General features: G+C 36.7%; 1 protein-coding gene across 1 annotated transcript in view; it reads left to right on the forward strand.

Moving 5' to 3' along the window:
* PKP2 (plakophilin 2) overlaps positions 1 to 15,431 on the forward strand; it is an 85,156-nt gene that overhangs the window by 54,958 nt on the left and 14,767 nt on the right. The window contains exons 7-9 of the mRNA XM_003405716.4: positions 9,014 to 9,131; positions 10,046 to 10,210; positions 11,147 to 11,320. Coding sequence (XP_003405764.1) covers positions 9,014 to 9,131; positions 10,046 to 10,210; positions 11,147 to 11,320 — 457 coding nt within the window. The remainder of the gene's footprint in view (positions 1 to 9,013; positions 9,132 to 10,045; positions 10,211 to 11,146; positions 11,321 to 15,431) is intronic.

Consider the following 15,431-nt stretch of genomic DNA (forward strand, 5'->3'; position numbering starts at 1 on the left):
CCCTTGGTTCTTTCAACAGGTCCCTTTGGCATTACGTATTTTGCAGTAGACTAAAGTCATTCACTAAAGATTGATATAAATTTTGCAATAGGATTTTTTTTTTTTTAAATAATATTACACTAGCAAGAATGAGGAATAAAATGCAAGTTAGGGGGTTATTTACACCACAGAAATTAGCAGACATGACAAATCAGGGACACGCCCTCCCCCAGTACCACCCCCAAAGTTGATAAACATTTACCAGCATACCACTGGTGCCGAATTTCCATTAGTTAGTTACTTTAACATCAAAATGTGGATAAGGGAAACCCTCAGTGTATAGATTGACATATAGCCACACCAATGGACTCAAACATACCAACAATCATGAAAATGGCACAGGACCAGGGAACATTTTGTTCTGTTGTACATAAGGTCACCATGAGTTGAAGCCAACTTGTTGGCAACTAACAATAACAACAATTAGGGCATAGGTATATTTCTCCCCACACATCCCTTTTCAGAGAAGAAACAATTCCTTTGTTTTCTTGGAATGTAATATGAAATGTCAGGGTTTTTTTTGAGTGAAGAAAAGCTGCTAAAACATCCTATTCTTTTTTTTTCCCCCAAAGTTGCTTTTATATACGTAGGGTAATAAGTATTAGTAGGATATTAGTCAAAATATTAGTAGGATACTCTTCCAAATATCTCAAATTCTGAAAGATTCATGTGATCATCACAGAATTGTAAATTACTAAAAAGCAATAGCTGCCACCTTTGATTACACATACACACATTGGAGTTACTCCTTTTCTATTAGTGTGAGTAGCTCCTTGGGAATTGGTGTGACTTGGCTGTCAAATCTTTGTTTCACCTCATTGATTGGCACACTCTTGGAAATCTTTTGGATGTGACGTAAATAAAACTAATGGTTATTATTAGGATCGAGTCTGAAATTTCTGCCAAAATTTTATCTTTAGTTCTCTGTTCCTCCATGTTATTTTTATGGCGTCCTTCCTCCCCTTTCTTTCTTCCTCCCCTTTCTTTCTTCCTCCCCTAGTCTTCTTTCTTCTCTCAAAGGAGAGGGAAAGTAATTTAGAAGTCAGAAATTATGTAAAATGCCTTCAGGGCTGAGGCAGGCTCTTAAGTGAACAGATGTAAAACCTTGGGTTGGGGGCAAGGGGAGGCTCTGTCAGACTAACTGAAAAAAACAAACCCATTGCCATCCATCCAGTCTTTTCCATCCCATAGCGACCCCTATAGGATAAAGTAGAACTGCTCCATAGGGTTTCCAAGGAGCAGCTGGTGGATTCAAACTGCCAACCTTTGGGTTAGCAGCTATATCACTTAACCACTACACCACTAGAGCTTCCTGTAGACTAGAGAATTGGAAAAATGCTTGCCCCAAGAATAGTGAGATTCAAAGTTTTGGGAAACACCTCAGGCCAAAGACAAACATGTCTAGGCGTGTCCTGTTAGTAGTCTCACTCTTCACTTGAAGAAATTAAGTGGCAATGACTCTTTTGCAATTATAGAACTAGTTATCAGAAATTTGAGAATGGAAACTTGTTCATCCTTCTTGGGATTTTCCCTTTTGGTTTACCGTTTGTTTTGCTTGTATCCATCCTTTTCATTACTTATTGAAATCCTGCTATATTCAAAGCACTGTTTAAATTTCCGAAGTTTCTAAGAGGAATGGGATATATTTTCGCCCTTGAGGAACTCAGGGTTTGGTGGAGAAGACAGATACTTGAGTAGATAATGACAGTACATTTGATAAGAACTGTAATAGAGGTATGAATCAACTGTTAGGGAGGCTCTGAGTTGCTCAACTAACTATGCCTACGGAGACTGGAGAAAGCTTCTGGAGAAAATCTCATTTGAGAAGTTTTTAAAGGGTCAGTAGGTGTTTGAATCTCAGTCTTTATTAGCTCATTGTTCTATCACTAGTTCATCTCTATCAGTCTATAATATTTCATTGTGTTTTTGGTGAAAGTTTACATAATAGTTTAGGTTCTCATATAGTAATTTATACACAGATTATTCAGTGACATTAGTTACATTATTCACAATGCATGAACATTCTCATTATTTCCATCTGGTTGTTCTATTTCCATTAATCTAGTTCCCCTGCCCTCTTACATTCTTATCTTTGTTTTAAAGTAATTTTTGACCATTTGGTCTTATATAGGTAATTTTTTTCTTAAAGGAGCACAGTACCTAAGGGTGATATTCATTATTTTGTGAGCCAATCTGTTATTTAGCTATAAGGTGACCTCAAGGGTTAGTTTCAGTTCAAGGTTTGAAGAGCATCTCAGGGCAATAGTCTTGGGGAGTCCTCCAGTTTCAACCAGTCCAGTAAGTCTGTTTTGTTGTTGTTTGTTTTGTTTTAGGAATTTGAGGTTCTGATCCACATTTTTCTCCCTTTCTATCAGGGTCCATCTATCATGGCCCTGATTAGAGCAGTCAGTAGTGGTAGCCGGGTCCCATCTAGTTCTTCTGGTCTCGGGGTAGATGAGGCTGTGGTTTATATAATTGATCAAGTAATTTAGATCCTCACTTAATGAGGATCTAATTTCCCCAATTATCAAATAACTAATATTCTTTTCTGTAAGAGTATGAACTCAAAAACAGGTCAGAATTTACTTTATTAAATCGCAATCTAAATGCAGTTACTTAAGGTTAGAAAATAATTTACCGTAAAAACTTTAACCTCAGTTGTTTGGCTAACTACTCAAACCCTTCATGTTTGATGTGTAAACATAAACAATATGAAGTTTATAGGTAACATAATAAACAATCTTTCTAATGAGCCCTGGTTGTTGCAGTGATTAAGCATTTGGCTGCTAACCAAAATGTTGGCAGTTTAAATCCACCAGCTGCTCCTTGGAAACCCTGTGGGGCAGTTCTGGTGTCCTATAGCGTTGCTGTGAATTGACTCGACAGCATTGGGTTTGGTATGGTCTTGATATCAGTAGATACACACACAAAAGAAATGTGTGGTTTAATGAATTAAATTACTTTGTAAATTTCTCTTCAAGTAAATTAAAAAGCTATAAGTGGTATTTAAATGCGTAAAAATCTTAGCTTTTAAAAATGATTGTTTTATAAGCTAATTCTCAGGGGTTTGGATTCTCAACAATTCTTAAGTTGTTAAAGTGAACAAATCAAACATCAAACAAAACAAAACATGGCCAAACTTACCTGCTCACCCCTCCTTGATCTCCCTGAACCCATCATGTTTAAGATTGTCTGTCATATTGGCATTGTCAAGCAGCTCATCTGGCCCCCGCTATTCAGACTAAATTTTCCACTGTCCTGTTCATGTCTTTACCAGATAAGCCCAGGTTAAAAGTTGTATTTCAGAGAAATTACATAACATTTCTCTTAGCTTAAGAAACTGTCTTTATTCCTATCAATCAGTTCATATACAATGACTGCCTACCTGAGCCCGGCTCTGGGATAATTGTTAAAGAAAATTCATAAATAGGGATAATGTGGAAGAAGGAAAATCAGCAAAGGAAACAGAAGAATAACTTTTATTTATTATAGTAAGAGGACTGTTTTTGCTGGCCATTCTGCGTTGGTTAGTTTATGAGGTTTGTCTTGGAAAAAGAAATTCTCAAGAATGTATTTGTCAAAGATTTTGAAAAGCATCCCACATTTTTAAAAATCTTTGCTTAAATTGGAGGTGGTATTATGTTTTCTGACACTGAAAGTCTTTTTAAAAAATAAAATTAAGAGTATCGTTACAGTAAGACTTATACTAATAAATGTTTTAATTCATCCTTATAAAAAAAAAAGAGGTGGATTGGTGTTTTTTAATGAAGCAACTGATGGCATAGTCATAAACTATGATTAAACTAAAAGCTGTGCCTGTCTTGTTGGTGCAGATCATCTGAGCATCACATCCTTCTACTCTTAAGTTCTTAAGCATCTTTGTCAACCCTAGTCTGGCGTCCCAGACATCTTCTCCTTTAGCTGTCAGAAATGCCTACTCAAGTTGCACTGGCTCCAAGGTGAATTTTTAAATTGTGGTTTGCTGTTTATAATTGACTTTAAATGGAATTTGACACCCTATCCTGAGTAACCTGCTCAGCTAAATCAGGAGGAAATGGCTGTTGCATACCAGCTAGATAATTACTGGCTGAACTGACTTTTCAGAATACTTTTGGAAGACCCAGAAATGCAGGAAAGCAGAGTTAAAGGATTTTTTCAAATACAGAATTTTTCCTCCCCCACGTATTAGCGTCTCAGTTTGTAATAGATGCTGACATATCTCTGGTTAATTTTTCTTGTCCTGAAAGGAACAAGATATGTAAGTTGTAGAGCCTTGTTCTACCTCCCAATGTTGCTTCTGTTTGCAGACTGAACAGTTGACTTTGGCTGATGTTTGCAGATATCTTCAGGAACTGATGTTTACTTCAGAATGACAGACAAGACCTTCTTTTGTCATAGAGTTTCTCTTCCTCTGCCAGTTCAAATGAGGCTCTCCTTTTGTTCTGTGCAACCACATGCTGCCTCTTCTGCTTTCTTTTGGTTCGTCACAGAGAGGACCAAACTGTTTGATATGTATCAGTTGAGTTAAACAAAAGCCTGGACCTAAATTTCAAATAACAAGAGGAAGAAGGATGCCTCTTTATCAGCCAGTGCTTTATCAAGTGCTTACTGGTCTTGGAATGGGCACAGCGGTTAAGGGATCCACTGCTAACCAAAAGGTTGACAGCTTGAATCCACCAGCCATCCCTTGGAAAGTCTATGGGGTAATTCTACTCTGTCCATTAGGGTCATTGTGAGTTGAAATTGATTCCACGGCAACAGGTTTGGTTTTTGGGTTTGAGTAATAAGCATTTAATTGACTGGTACCACTTCAGGCCTTATTGCCCAATTTACAATACACCATATAAGTAAAACTATAATTGTTGGTGATTATGAGGATGTACCCACAAGTTTTTAAAACCATTGAGTTGATCACTAGCTCAGTCTGCTGGTTAAACCTTGAAGACTGGTCCCATAGCCTGCAGTTCTTGGATATGATGCACTCCTAAACTTCTGTGTCTTAGTAGGAAACCACAGCTATTATCAGTAGAAATAATCCCATATTTTATCTCTCTTATAATTACTTGTCTTGTTAATAATAAAACAAGTTACTATCTGGTTTGGTTAGCAGCCAAGCATTAACCAGTGTGCTACCAGGGCTCCACTTTATATGGAAACCAAAAAAAAAAAAACCAAACCCGTTGTCATCAAGTCGATTCCAACTCAGAGCAACCCTATAGGACAGAGTAGAAGAATTGCCCCATAGAGTTTCCAAGGAGTGCCTGGTGGATTCAAACTGCTGATCTTTTGGTTAGCAGCCATAGCTCTTAACCACCATGTCACCAGAGTAGTAAATTCCCGTGAAAGCAGGTTAACTTAGATTTTAAATGAGAGTTGGAAGACAACATTCAAATGACATTTTAAGATACCCTAAGTTAAGGAATTTTGTGAAAATTACAGGTCATGATATTTGAAAAGTACCCACACACACTAAATTGCAGCTGTTCTTATAATTTGACATTGTCCATTCTGTGGTTTACTATGTGGATTTAAGGTTCATTCACACTGTCATTAATCTTAACAAAGACATACTATTATTTCTTTTAATTCTAGCAAGGCTTGGAGTGCTTTGTTTTTGTTTTTTTCTCTTTTTCACTGTGACACTCAGGAATGTGTGAGATAAGTGGTCCTTGAGAGAGTTAATCACAGATTTGCTTTCAGTTAAAATGCCCGAATTCTATTAAACATTTGAAGCTCCTTGACCATTTCAAGGTGAGACAGAGGTTCAGATTATGTCTTCCTGCTGATTACAAGTCATATTCCCATAAAAATTCTCCCTGATATCAAACATAAACTACAGATCCAGTGGGGGTGAAGAGCTTCAAAACAATCCAACATTTGTCTGGAGAGCAGTTTATCACCATCACTCCCTGCCCCCAGCCTCCAACCCCCAATCCAAGGATTTTTAAAATTTCAGTTTACAACTTCACTCAGCAATGAAAGGAAACCAGAGGTTTTCCTTTCCTGAAACGTACCTACATATTTACTCAGACTTGGGCTAGATTATACCAAGGGAAATAAACGCATCATTTAATCCAATTCAAACCATAAACGCTGAATTAAACATTTCCAATAGGTTCTATTTATAACTCTGATAATCAGTTTTTACTAACTACTGTGTTAGTATACTCATTCTCTTTTACTTCCAACAAGGTAGTTGTTTTAATACATTTTGCTTTATAGTTTTGGGACATTTTTCCCTATTAGATTTCCACTGCGCTACATATAAGAAACAGGAAAAAATAAATACTTCTCAGTATTCAGGAGAGACATTGTAAAAGTATCAATTCTGCTTAAGATTAGCCATGGTAATTCTCTGATTTCTGCAAACTTAAGTATTAGCTTTTGGAAAAAAAACCCTAAAGGATGGATATATCATTCTCTAATTATTGTTGGTTATTTTCAGAGTGCTACACATGGGGTCGCCGTGATTGGAATTGACTTGGTGGCAACAAGTTTGGTTTTTGGTTGGTTTTATTCTAGCAAATTCCTTTCTGTACAGTGACTTCTATTCATGGGTGCAGTTCTATAAAATAATCTACCCTTATCATTCATATTTCTGGGTGGTTCAGTAAGGTGGGAACTATTTTTGATATGGAGAAGCAAATACTGAAGCAAAGGGGTTCCATGCACTTTCTGTCAACAAAGATATCAACTGCCAAAAAAAACCCTGATAAGTCCCATTTCAAGCAAGTAGAGTCTGGATAATGCCAAACTACAAGACAACAGTTAGTATGTGTGAACTGGCAGTACTGCCAAATCGAATTACCAGTTCGACCTAAAATAAACACCTTGAAGTTAAACAAAGCTAGGTTATCCATCAATAAGGTATGTAGTGGGCCTAGCTAGTGAGAAAGACAGACCCTTTGATTTGGCAAAGCAATTTTGAACTATTGCCACCCTTCCAAGCCAAAGGTTGGAAAGGTCAAAGGGAAGCTTTGAAACATATGATAACATTGTCTTGGTGTCCAGGACATATGGTATTTGCTAAACAAATGGCAGACAGAATGAAGGCTAGGTGAAGTTTGCCTCTTCTCTGGAGTCACCCTGGGGACAGAAAAAAGAGCAGCTCTCCTCTCCTGACTTTACCGTGAATTTGCTGTCACCCAGGAAAAGTACCTTAAATTTTTTGGACCTCAGTTTCTTCATGAGTAAAATAAGGAGACTGGGAAAGATGTTTATTAGAGTTTCTGTTGAAGTTTTTGCAATCCCAGGATTCTTAAAGGGCTCAAACAGTAGATGGAGGATCTGGTTCAAATGATCATTTTTTGAGAAAAAGCTATAGTAAGTATGGTTTTACTTACAGGTTATAAGTTTGTCCATTATCTTTCTTTTGTAGACAAAGTATAAAGTTTTCCAGGGACAGTAAAAATTAAATAAGGAAGTGAATCTTTAAGTAGAAGAGTCAAATAAGAACCAAAGTCATAGAAAGGGTTTTATTAAAAGAAAAAATTTCACTGTATCAACTCAGCAAACACTAAAATTACCCGTATATTCTTAGTTTTGAGTGAATAATCTTACCTCCTCAACTATTAGGTTGAATCATGACTCTGCCATTTTTGTGGGTCAAAATCAGTCAAGTACTGTCAGCATCATATAGTTAAACCTATAAATGTAATAATCTCCATGGGACCTGGCTACAGTATTGTGTACTCCTTCCTTGTTCCCTGTAGTTCTTGACACAATGCTGAGCACATTTGTTCTTTGACAAATATGTATTGAAACCAGTATTTTGGGCAGTATTTTGAGACCAATATAGCACAATTATGTTATTTTAAAGATGGTTAAAATAAGGCCCACAAAGCTTTCAGATTTGTGGTTCTTTTGATGTTCAGAATGACATTGAGACATTATAAGCAAAAAGTATTGAATATACTTTGAATCTTCTACCTGCCAGTAAAAGAAGCTGGTCTGATAAATTTTACAAGAATAGTTATGGTTTTAGCAGCGATTAAGTTGGCAAAGGTGGAAACGGGTAAATCTCAAATTTCTAAAAACCAGAAGGCACTATTCTTTTGCCATTCTTGTTGCCAGAGGTGTTATCATTTTTTAGGCAAAAGTTTTAAAAAGTTAATGCTAACAAGAAAAACTTAATCTAAAAGAAAATAGTAACCTAGTATTATTATAATACCAGAATATAAACATGATCTGAAGTGTGATCCCCAAATGCATCACTTTGCTATTTGTGTTTGATAAGCTGCAGTTCTCTATAAGGAAGCAGCCTCCTCTTGTAGATTTAGTTACTATTTATAGAAAGGTATCAAGGCTTAGCAAAATTAGAAATAGACTAGGTGCAAAGATATTTATAGGTCATGTTTTGCTTTAGGTCTTGCACACTGTAGAACTCTGAATTTTCTGTGACATTTCTCTGCCATTTTAGTTAGAGTCATCACATTTTAGAGCATCTGATATAATACTTGTCAATAATAATACCAAAATCTACAAACCCCCAAAATAATACAGTTCAACACTCTTATCTTTGCACATTAGGAAACTGAGTTCCAGAGAAGTTAAGTAACTTTAGATAACTACGTGGAACAAATTGGCATTTGGACATCCAGTATATTGCTATGTCTACTGCACCATTCGTTCTCTTTTTATTTGTAAAATATTTGCCTCATATCTACCTTCTCAAAAATGGGGCGAAAATTAAGTAAATAATGCATTCACCTCGATGCTTAGCGTGCAGTAAACAGCACACTTTTATTGACATGATTACATGCTGTATGATCCCATTTAGAAGTTGTATCCATATTTGGTGACCATTAGACAACAAATGATTTATTAACCCAAGGACAAGTCTGTCACCGTTTTATAAATTCACCAATTTTCCAAATACCTGGAAGAAGCATCAAAAGCTTTGAAACAAAGACCTATTGGGCACAAAGCCTAAGCCTTGTGGTTTTATTTTTATTTCTTTTATTTTTCTTGATAGAAACATGAGTTCTGCTGGCCCTGATGGGAGAAAGGTGATGAGAAGGTGTGATGGATTGATTGATTCCTTGGTCCATTATGTCAGAGGAACCATCGCAGATTACCAACCAGATGACAAAGTAATTCAAAAGCTAAATATCTCGCATATCAAATTACCTATTTTGTCTTACTAAGACTCTTCAGTGTATACTTGAAGTAGCTGCTTAGGTTTAAATTTAGTCATTGACACATTTGCTGAGTTTAATATTTCCCATATCTGCTTAGAAATGTTAAAATCTATCTAGTCCTTTTTTTTTTTTTTCTACTTTCCAGACACAAATTTTCAACTACGTGTTTAATGATTCTACCTAGATATTTGAAAGGAAACCAGTTTCTATATGTTTGGGAAAGAACTTAGATTCCTCTTTTCCCTCTTCCCCAATCCTGCTCCTTCTCTCTGTAACCCTTCTTAATAATTATCACCATCTACTAAATGAAGGTAGTTTTTTTTTTACTAAATGAAGGTAGGAATCTGAATAATCTTGGACTGCATCTCCTCCCTCACATATCCACTGTTAACAGTCCACACACGTTCTACCCCTGAAGTGTCTTTTCGCTAAGCCACTCTTCTCTAGTGCTGTACTGCTATCCTAGTTTACGCATCTCTCATACTGATTATCACAGTAAACTCCTAATTTGTTTCTATAAACAATGTCTTCTCCTAGCCTCCAACTCTGCATAGCTACTTAGTTATGTCTCTAAAACATAGAGCTGTTCTGGACATACTCTCTAGAAAAGTAAATTAGAAAGGCTCTTCATTGTTTAAAAAAAAAAACCAGTCCCTTCTTAGCATTGTGCTCATGACCATTTCATGATCCAGCCTTAGCCTTTCTAGCCATACTTACTCCACTCTCCCCAGGCCCCCACAGTTCAAGCACACAGAAGCCCATATAATAAACCGTGTAAGATCCAAAGCCTATTAAGTCCTGTGATATCACACTTGCGAAAAGATATCTATATGTATATAGTCAACATTCATATTCTGCTTTTCCAGGCCACAGAGAACTCTGTGTGCATTCTTCATAACCTCTCCTACCAGCTGGAGGCAGAGCTCCCAGAGAAATATTCCCAGAGTATCTATACTCAAAACCGGAATATCCAGACTGACAACAGCAAAAGTATTGGGTGTTTTGGCAATCGAAGCAGGAAAGTGAAAGAGGTATATTAGTTGGTCTTTCAAAGAATGAGAGAGAGAATGTGGGTGTGTGTGTGTGTGTGTGCGTGTGTGTACGTACCCACATGTGTGCGTTCCTGAGCTCTTAGTGTATGCCAGGCACTATTTTAAATGCTTTAAATTTTTACATCAATCCTATGAGATATGCATTATTAATATCATCATTTATAGATGAGGAAAGAGAGATACAGAAAGATTTATTATTTGTTCCCAGAATAATTAAGCAAATAAGCAGAAGGTGTGAAATTCCATCCTAGGCAATCCAACTCCAGATTTTCATTTTTAACCATTAAACCATACTGCTATATGCCTATAGGAAATAAGCTTAATGTCACCTAGCCAATAGTATATACATTGTTTTAACATTAAAAGCAGCCCTGCTAGTGAGCTTTGGACATTCTAAAAACAAACTTTGGACATATTAAAAGGAAACCCCATATGAAATAATGCATATTTATTTCCATGCTGGTATGGAAACTGAAAGAATGTAACCTTTTATCCGACCCCTCTGAGTATCAGAGTATTTGTCAACTTGGAGAACACCTGGTAAATTTAGAACACTGATGCTATCCCAAACAACTTCACAAGACTCTGAGGGAACAGGCGTGTTTTTCTTATCTTCAGGGTGGTTGGGACTAATTTAGCTTTTAGCTTAACAATAGCCTGAAATGATTCTAGAACAGCCTCACTGTGAAATGTAAAATGGGTGGGGGGAGGCTGTTAGGAAGAAATAATTACCATGGGCTAAAGTTCAGTGATTAGAAATCATACATATTTTTCATTTACATTTCGAGGTCTTCTTATTCGGCATATTATTAGTCTTTCTAGACTAGACAGTATTTCCGTCCTCTCGGGCTGGGTATGGAATTGTTAAATCGCTTGAGGTGCATTAACTCTGGATTCTGTTGTGTATGTGGTCAGCAATACCAGGACATGCCAATGCCAGAGGAAAAGAGCAACCCCAAGGGTGTGGAGTGGCTGTGGCACTCCATCGTGATAAGGATGTATCTGTCCTTGATCGCCAAGAGTGTCCGAAACTACACACAGGAAGCCTCTCTGGGAGCTCTCCAGAATCTCACAGCAGGAAGTGGACCGGTGAGTATCATGCTTGTTTGTCTACTTTTTAAAATAATCCTATTATAGACATACCCACATTAGATTCAGAGATAAGGTAATGAGGTAAGAGCAAAAGTTTTCTCACTTTATTCAAGACAGTTCTCAGGAATTGCCAGAGAGCGTTTCAGCTTTTATGATCTTCAGCCTCTGCTCCTGCAACACCAAGCCAGACTGTGAGTGGAGCCCTCATATGATATTTGTATTAGTCAAACTCTTTCAATTACAAGGCATAGAATCCTACTTCAAACTGGTTAAAGCAAAAAAGAAGAATTTCTTGGCTTGTAAAACTGAAAGCATAGGGTGGGTCTTCCTTCCGTCATGGCTAGATTAAGATGCCAAAAAAAAGTATGATTATGACTTTCTCCATCTCTGGACTCTGTTTTTCTTTGTTCGTTTCATTCCCAAAGGCTCTCCCCATATGGTGACAAAGATACCAAAAGACCAAACCTGTTGCCATCGAGTCAGTTCTGACTCTTGGTAACCCTATATATTACAGAATAGAACCTCTCCATGGGGCTTTGTTTTTGCTATAATCTTTACAGAAGCATATCGCCAGATCTTTTGTCCGCAGCGCCGCTGGGTGGGTTTGAACCTCCAACATTTAGTAAATGACTGCAAACCCCTTGTGCCACCCAGAGATAGTCACCTTTTTTCAGGCTTACATTTTACCCACCTAATATCCGAAGACTGAAGAATTGATGCATTTGAATTATGGTATTGGCAAAGAGTATTGACTATACCATGGACTGCCAGAAGAACGAACAAATCTGTCTTAGAAGAGGTACAGCCAGAATTCTCCTTGGAAGCAAGGATGGGAAGACTTCATCTCATGTACTTTGGATGTGTTATCAGGAGGGACCAGTTCCTGGAGAAGTAGAGATTCATCAAAAAAGAGGAAGACCCTTAACGAGATGGATTGACACAGTGGCTGCAATAGTGAGCTCAAACATAGCAATGATTGTGAGGATGGTGCAGGACTAGGCAGTGTTTTGTTCAGTTGTGAATAAGATCACTATGAGTCGGAATCAACTCGAAGGCACCTAACAACAACAATAATATCCCCCCAAGAAAAAAAGCATTTTTTTTTTTTTCCCAATAGCTTCTTAAAAACTCAGGAATGAGTCTCACTGGCCTGGTTGGGGTCTCTTGCTCACTTCTGAAGCAGTAACTATGGCTGTAATGCTCCAACTGACCAGGTCTAGGGTACGTGCCCACATGAGAATTTCAGGGACGTGGGTTTGAGAGGACTGGGGTCACTGCCACTTATAGCACATGGACTGACATGGGAAAGGAATGATTCTCTATTGGAAAATCAGAATGTTATTATGAGAAGGAGGAATGAATGTTGGGCAGACAAAAACAACAGATGTCCACTGCAATATCGGATTGGAGAGGACATCTGTGCTTTTGTGTCCCAAAAATTCAACCACAAAATAAAGAGCTGCTTCTCTTTCCAGATGCGCTTTACCAGAAAAAAGTCAAAATATATAAAACAGTGAAAGTTTATTTCCTTCCCCATGCTACGTAGTACACCAGGCTACATACATACTTAGGGATTTTATGAATATTTAATTATTATAACTATTCTTTGCCAAGACTACAAAATGATTAGAATAAACTCCCCAAGAACAGTTCATTTTATGGCCGACCTCCAATTATCCATCCTCACAGAGAAAAGCACCCTCGTAGGTAACAAAAATATTGTAATAAAAAATACTACAAAATTTTTTTAATTTCTAGAAAAAGTAATTGAATAGAAAACATGAAAAGCAGACTGTTAAGCATACCTCCAGATAATATCTCATCCATTTATTTATTCTGTATTTTAGAAATCATATTCATTCTTTAATATAAGTGGGTTTATACAGAAGCTTGCTCTTTGTTTTGAATAAAACTGTAAAATGCCAAAACCAATATTTCTCTTATCTTGGCTCTGGGTAAAAAGACAGCCAAATGTTCATCTCTTTGATTTGCAACAAGATGTAATTGTACACAAAGAGAAAAAAATGGAGGAACTACCTGGGAGCCCTGAACGCCACATGGACATGAATGTGTCATCTTATTTCCCATGCTGGGTTTCCCAAAACCATTTTTTCTACTTTTCTAAACTATAATAATAACTCCTAGCCAACTTAAAAAAAAAAAAAGTCAGAATTGAAACAGTAATTCCTGTTTGTGTCTATGTATATATTTTAAGCTCCCTATGTTCCGAGTAACATTCAGTATGAACTAACTCTTTAAATTTGAATTTAAGCCTCTGTACTTCCAAGATCCTCTCATGGAATCCAGACTACCTAAGGGTTCTTCCATGTTCTTGAGGATACCAGGAATTCGTGCCATTTAAGCTCTGACTATGTAGTTTATTATCTAGATTCTAAGGTCTTTCATTCATTTACTAAACCTTTTTTTTTTTGAGAACCTACTATGTAACAGGTACTAACCTAGGGCTAGTAGCCCTGGTGGTGCAATGGTTAAGAGCTCAGCTGCTAACCAAAAGGTCTGCAGTTTGAATCCACCAGCTGCTCCTTGGAAAGGCTATGGGACAGTTCTACTCTGTCCCATAGGGTCACTATTTTGGAATCGACTCAAAGGCAATGGGTATAACCTAGGGCTAGGAATATATTGTTGAATAAGACAGAATCCTTATGTTTAATAATAGTGTAAAAAAAAAAAAAACCACTACAATAATAGTGTAGCTGGAGGGAAAAACAAAAATTTAAGGTCCTAGAAGATGCCAGATACAAAAAGGACTCAAGCAAAGGAGAAATCTTCCCAAATGTTCTAATCATATCAAAGCATTTACAGTCATACCTAACAGACTAGGAAAAAATCATTACCACATGGAACAGTGATATGAGGAGTCTTAATTCTTTTATGTTATAAGATGCATTTTATTGAAATTTTGACTTATATGTAATCCTTTCTAATTATTACTTTTCCTAATTTTGTCATACATAGATGGTACAATAATGATCTTTATTTTTATAATTTTTAAAAGGAATAATTGAATAGAAAAGCAGGCTATTAAGCATACCTCCAGAAAATACCCAGTCCATTTACCACGTGATCATAATTGACAGAGTACTGAGCAATTGATGGCCAGGTGCTTTAAACAGCAAAAAAACCTAAACTGAAGTAAATTCCTTCCTAAGGGATAGATTATATAATTTAAGCATAAAATTATGACAGTAATTTGTAGGTAATAAAAATATATTAATTTAAACTCCATTAATTAAGATATAATGGGCATTCTAGTAATAAATAAGGAATGGGGGATGGATTCATAAAATTTACCCTTGTTTAGCAAACTCTGTAATAGAATATTGCCCTCTTTCCCCCAAAGATGTCACCCCCTAATCCCTAGAACCTTACATGGCAAAATGGCCTTTGCAGATGTGATTAAGTTAAGGACCTAGAGATGGAAAGATTATCCTGGATCATTTGGGTTTGATCACAAGTGTCCTTATAAGAAGAAGGCAGAAGGGTCAGAGTCAGAGGAGATGTAACAAAGCAGAGGGTGTAATCATAACCTTTGAAGATGGAGGAAGGGGCCACTAGCCAAGGAATGCAGGCAGCCTCTAGAAGCTGGAAAATATAAGGAAGCAGATTCTTCCCTAGAACCTTCAGAAGGAATGCAGCTCTACTGACACTTTGATTTTTGCTCATTAAGACACTTTGAGGACTTCTGACTACCAGAACTGTAAGAATAAATTTGTGTTGTTTTAAACCACTAAGTTTGAGGTAATTAGTTAGAACAGCAATAGGTAGTTAATATGCCTTCTAAGTACAGTATAAATTAAAAAGATTAAACATTACACAGTAAAAGTTAAAAGTAGTTGATGAAAACATTTTCAAGTTCCTAAAACATTAAAGTAGTTAATATCCATTGGAAAAAAATTAAACTTACCTTGTACCTTACCCCAAAATTAATCCCAACTAGATTGATATCTAAATGTGGAAAGTAAAACAATAAAGTTTATAAATGATAACGTAGAAGAATATCTTCATGACCTGGAATAGAGAAAGACTTCTTAAAAGTGAACACTAAAAGCACTAGCCATAAAATAAATATTTGATAAACTGGACTACA

The sequence above is a fragment of the Loxodonta africana genome, chromosome 4 (genome assembly GCF_030014295.1).
Source record: "Loxodonta africana isolate mLoxAfr1 chromosome 4, mLoxAfr1.hap2, whole genome shotgun sequence".
Lineage (NCBI taxonomy): Eukaryota > Metazoa > Chordata > Mammalia > Proboscidea > Elephantidae > Loxodonta > Loxodonta africana.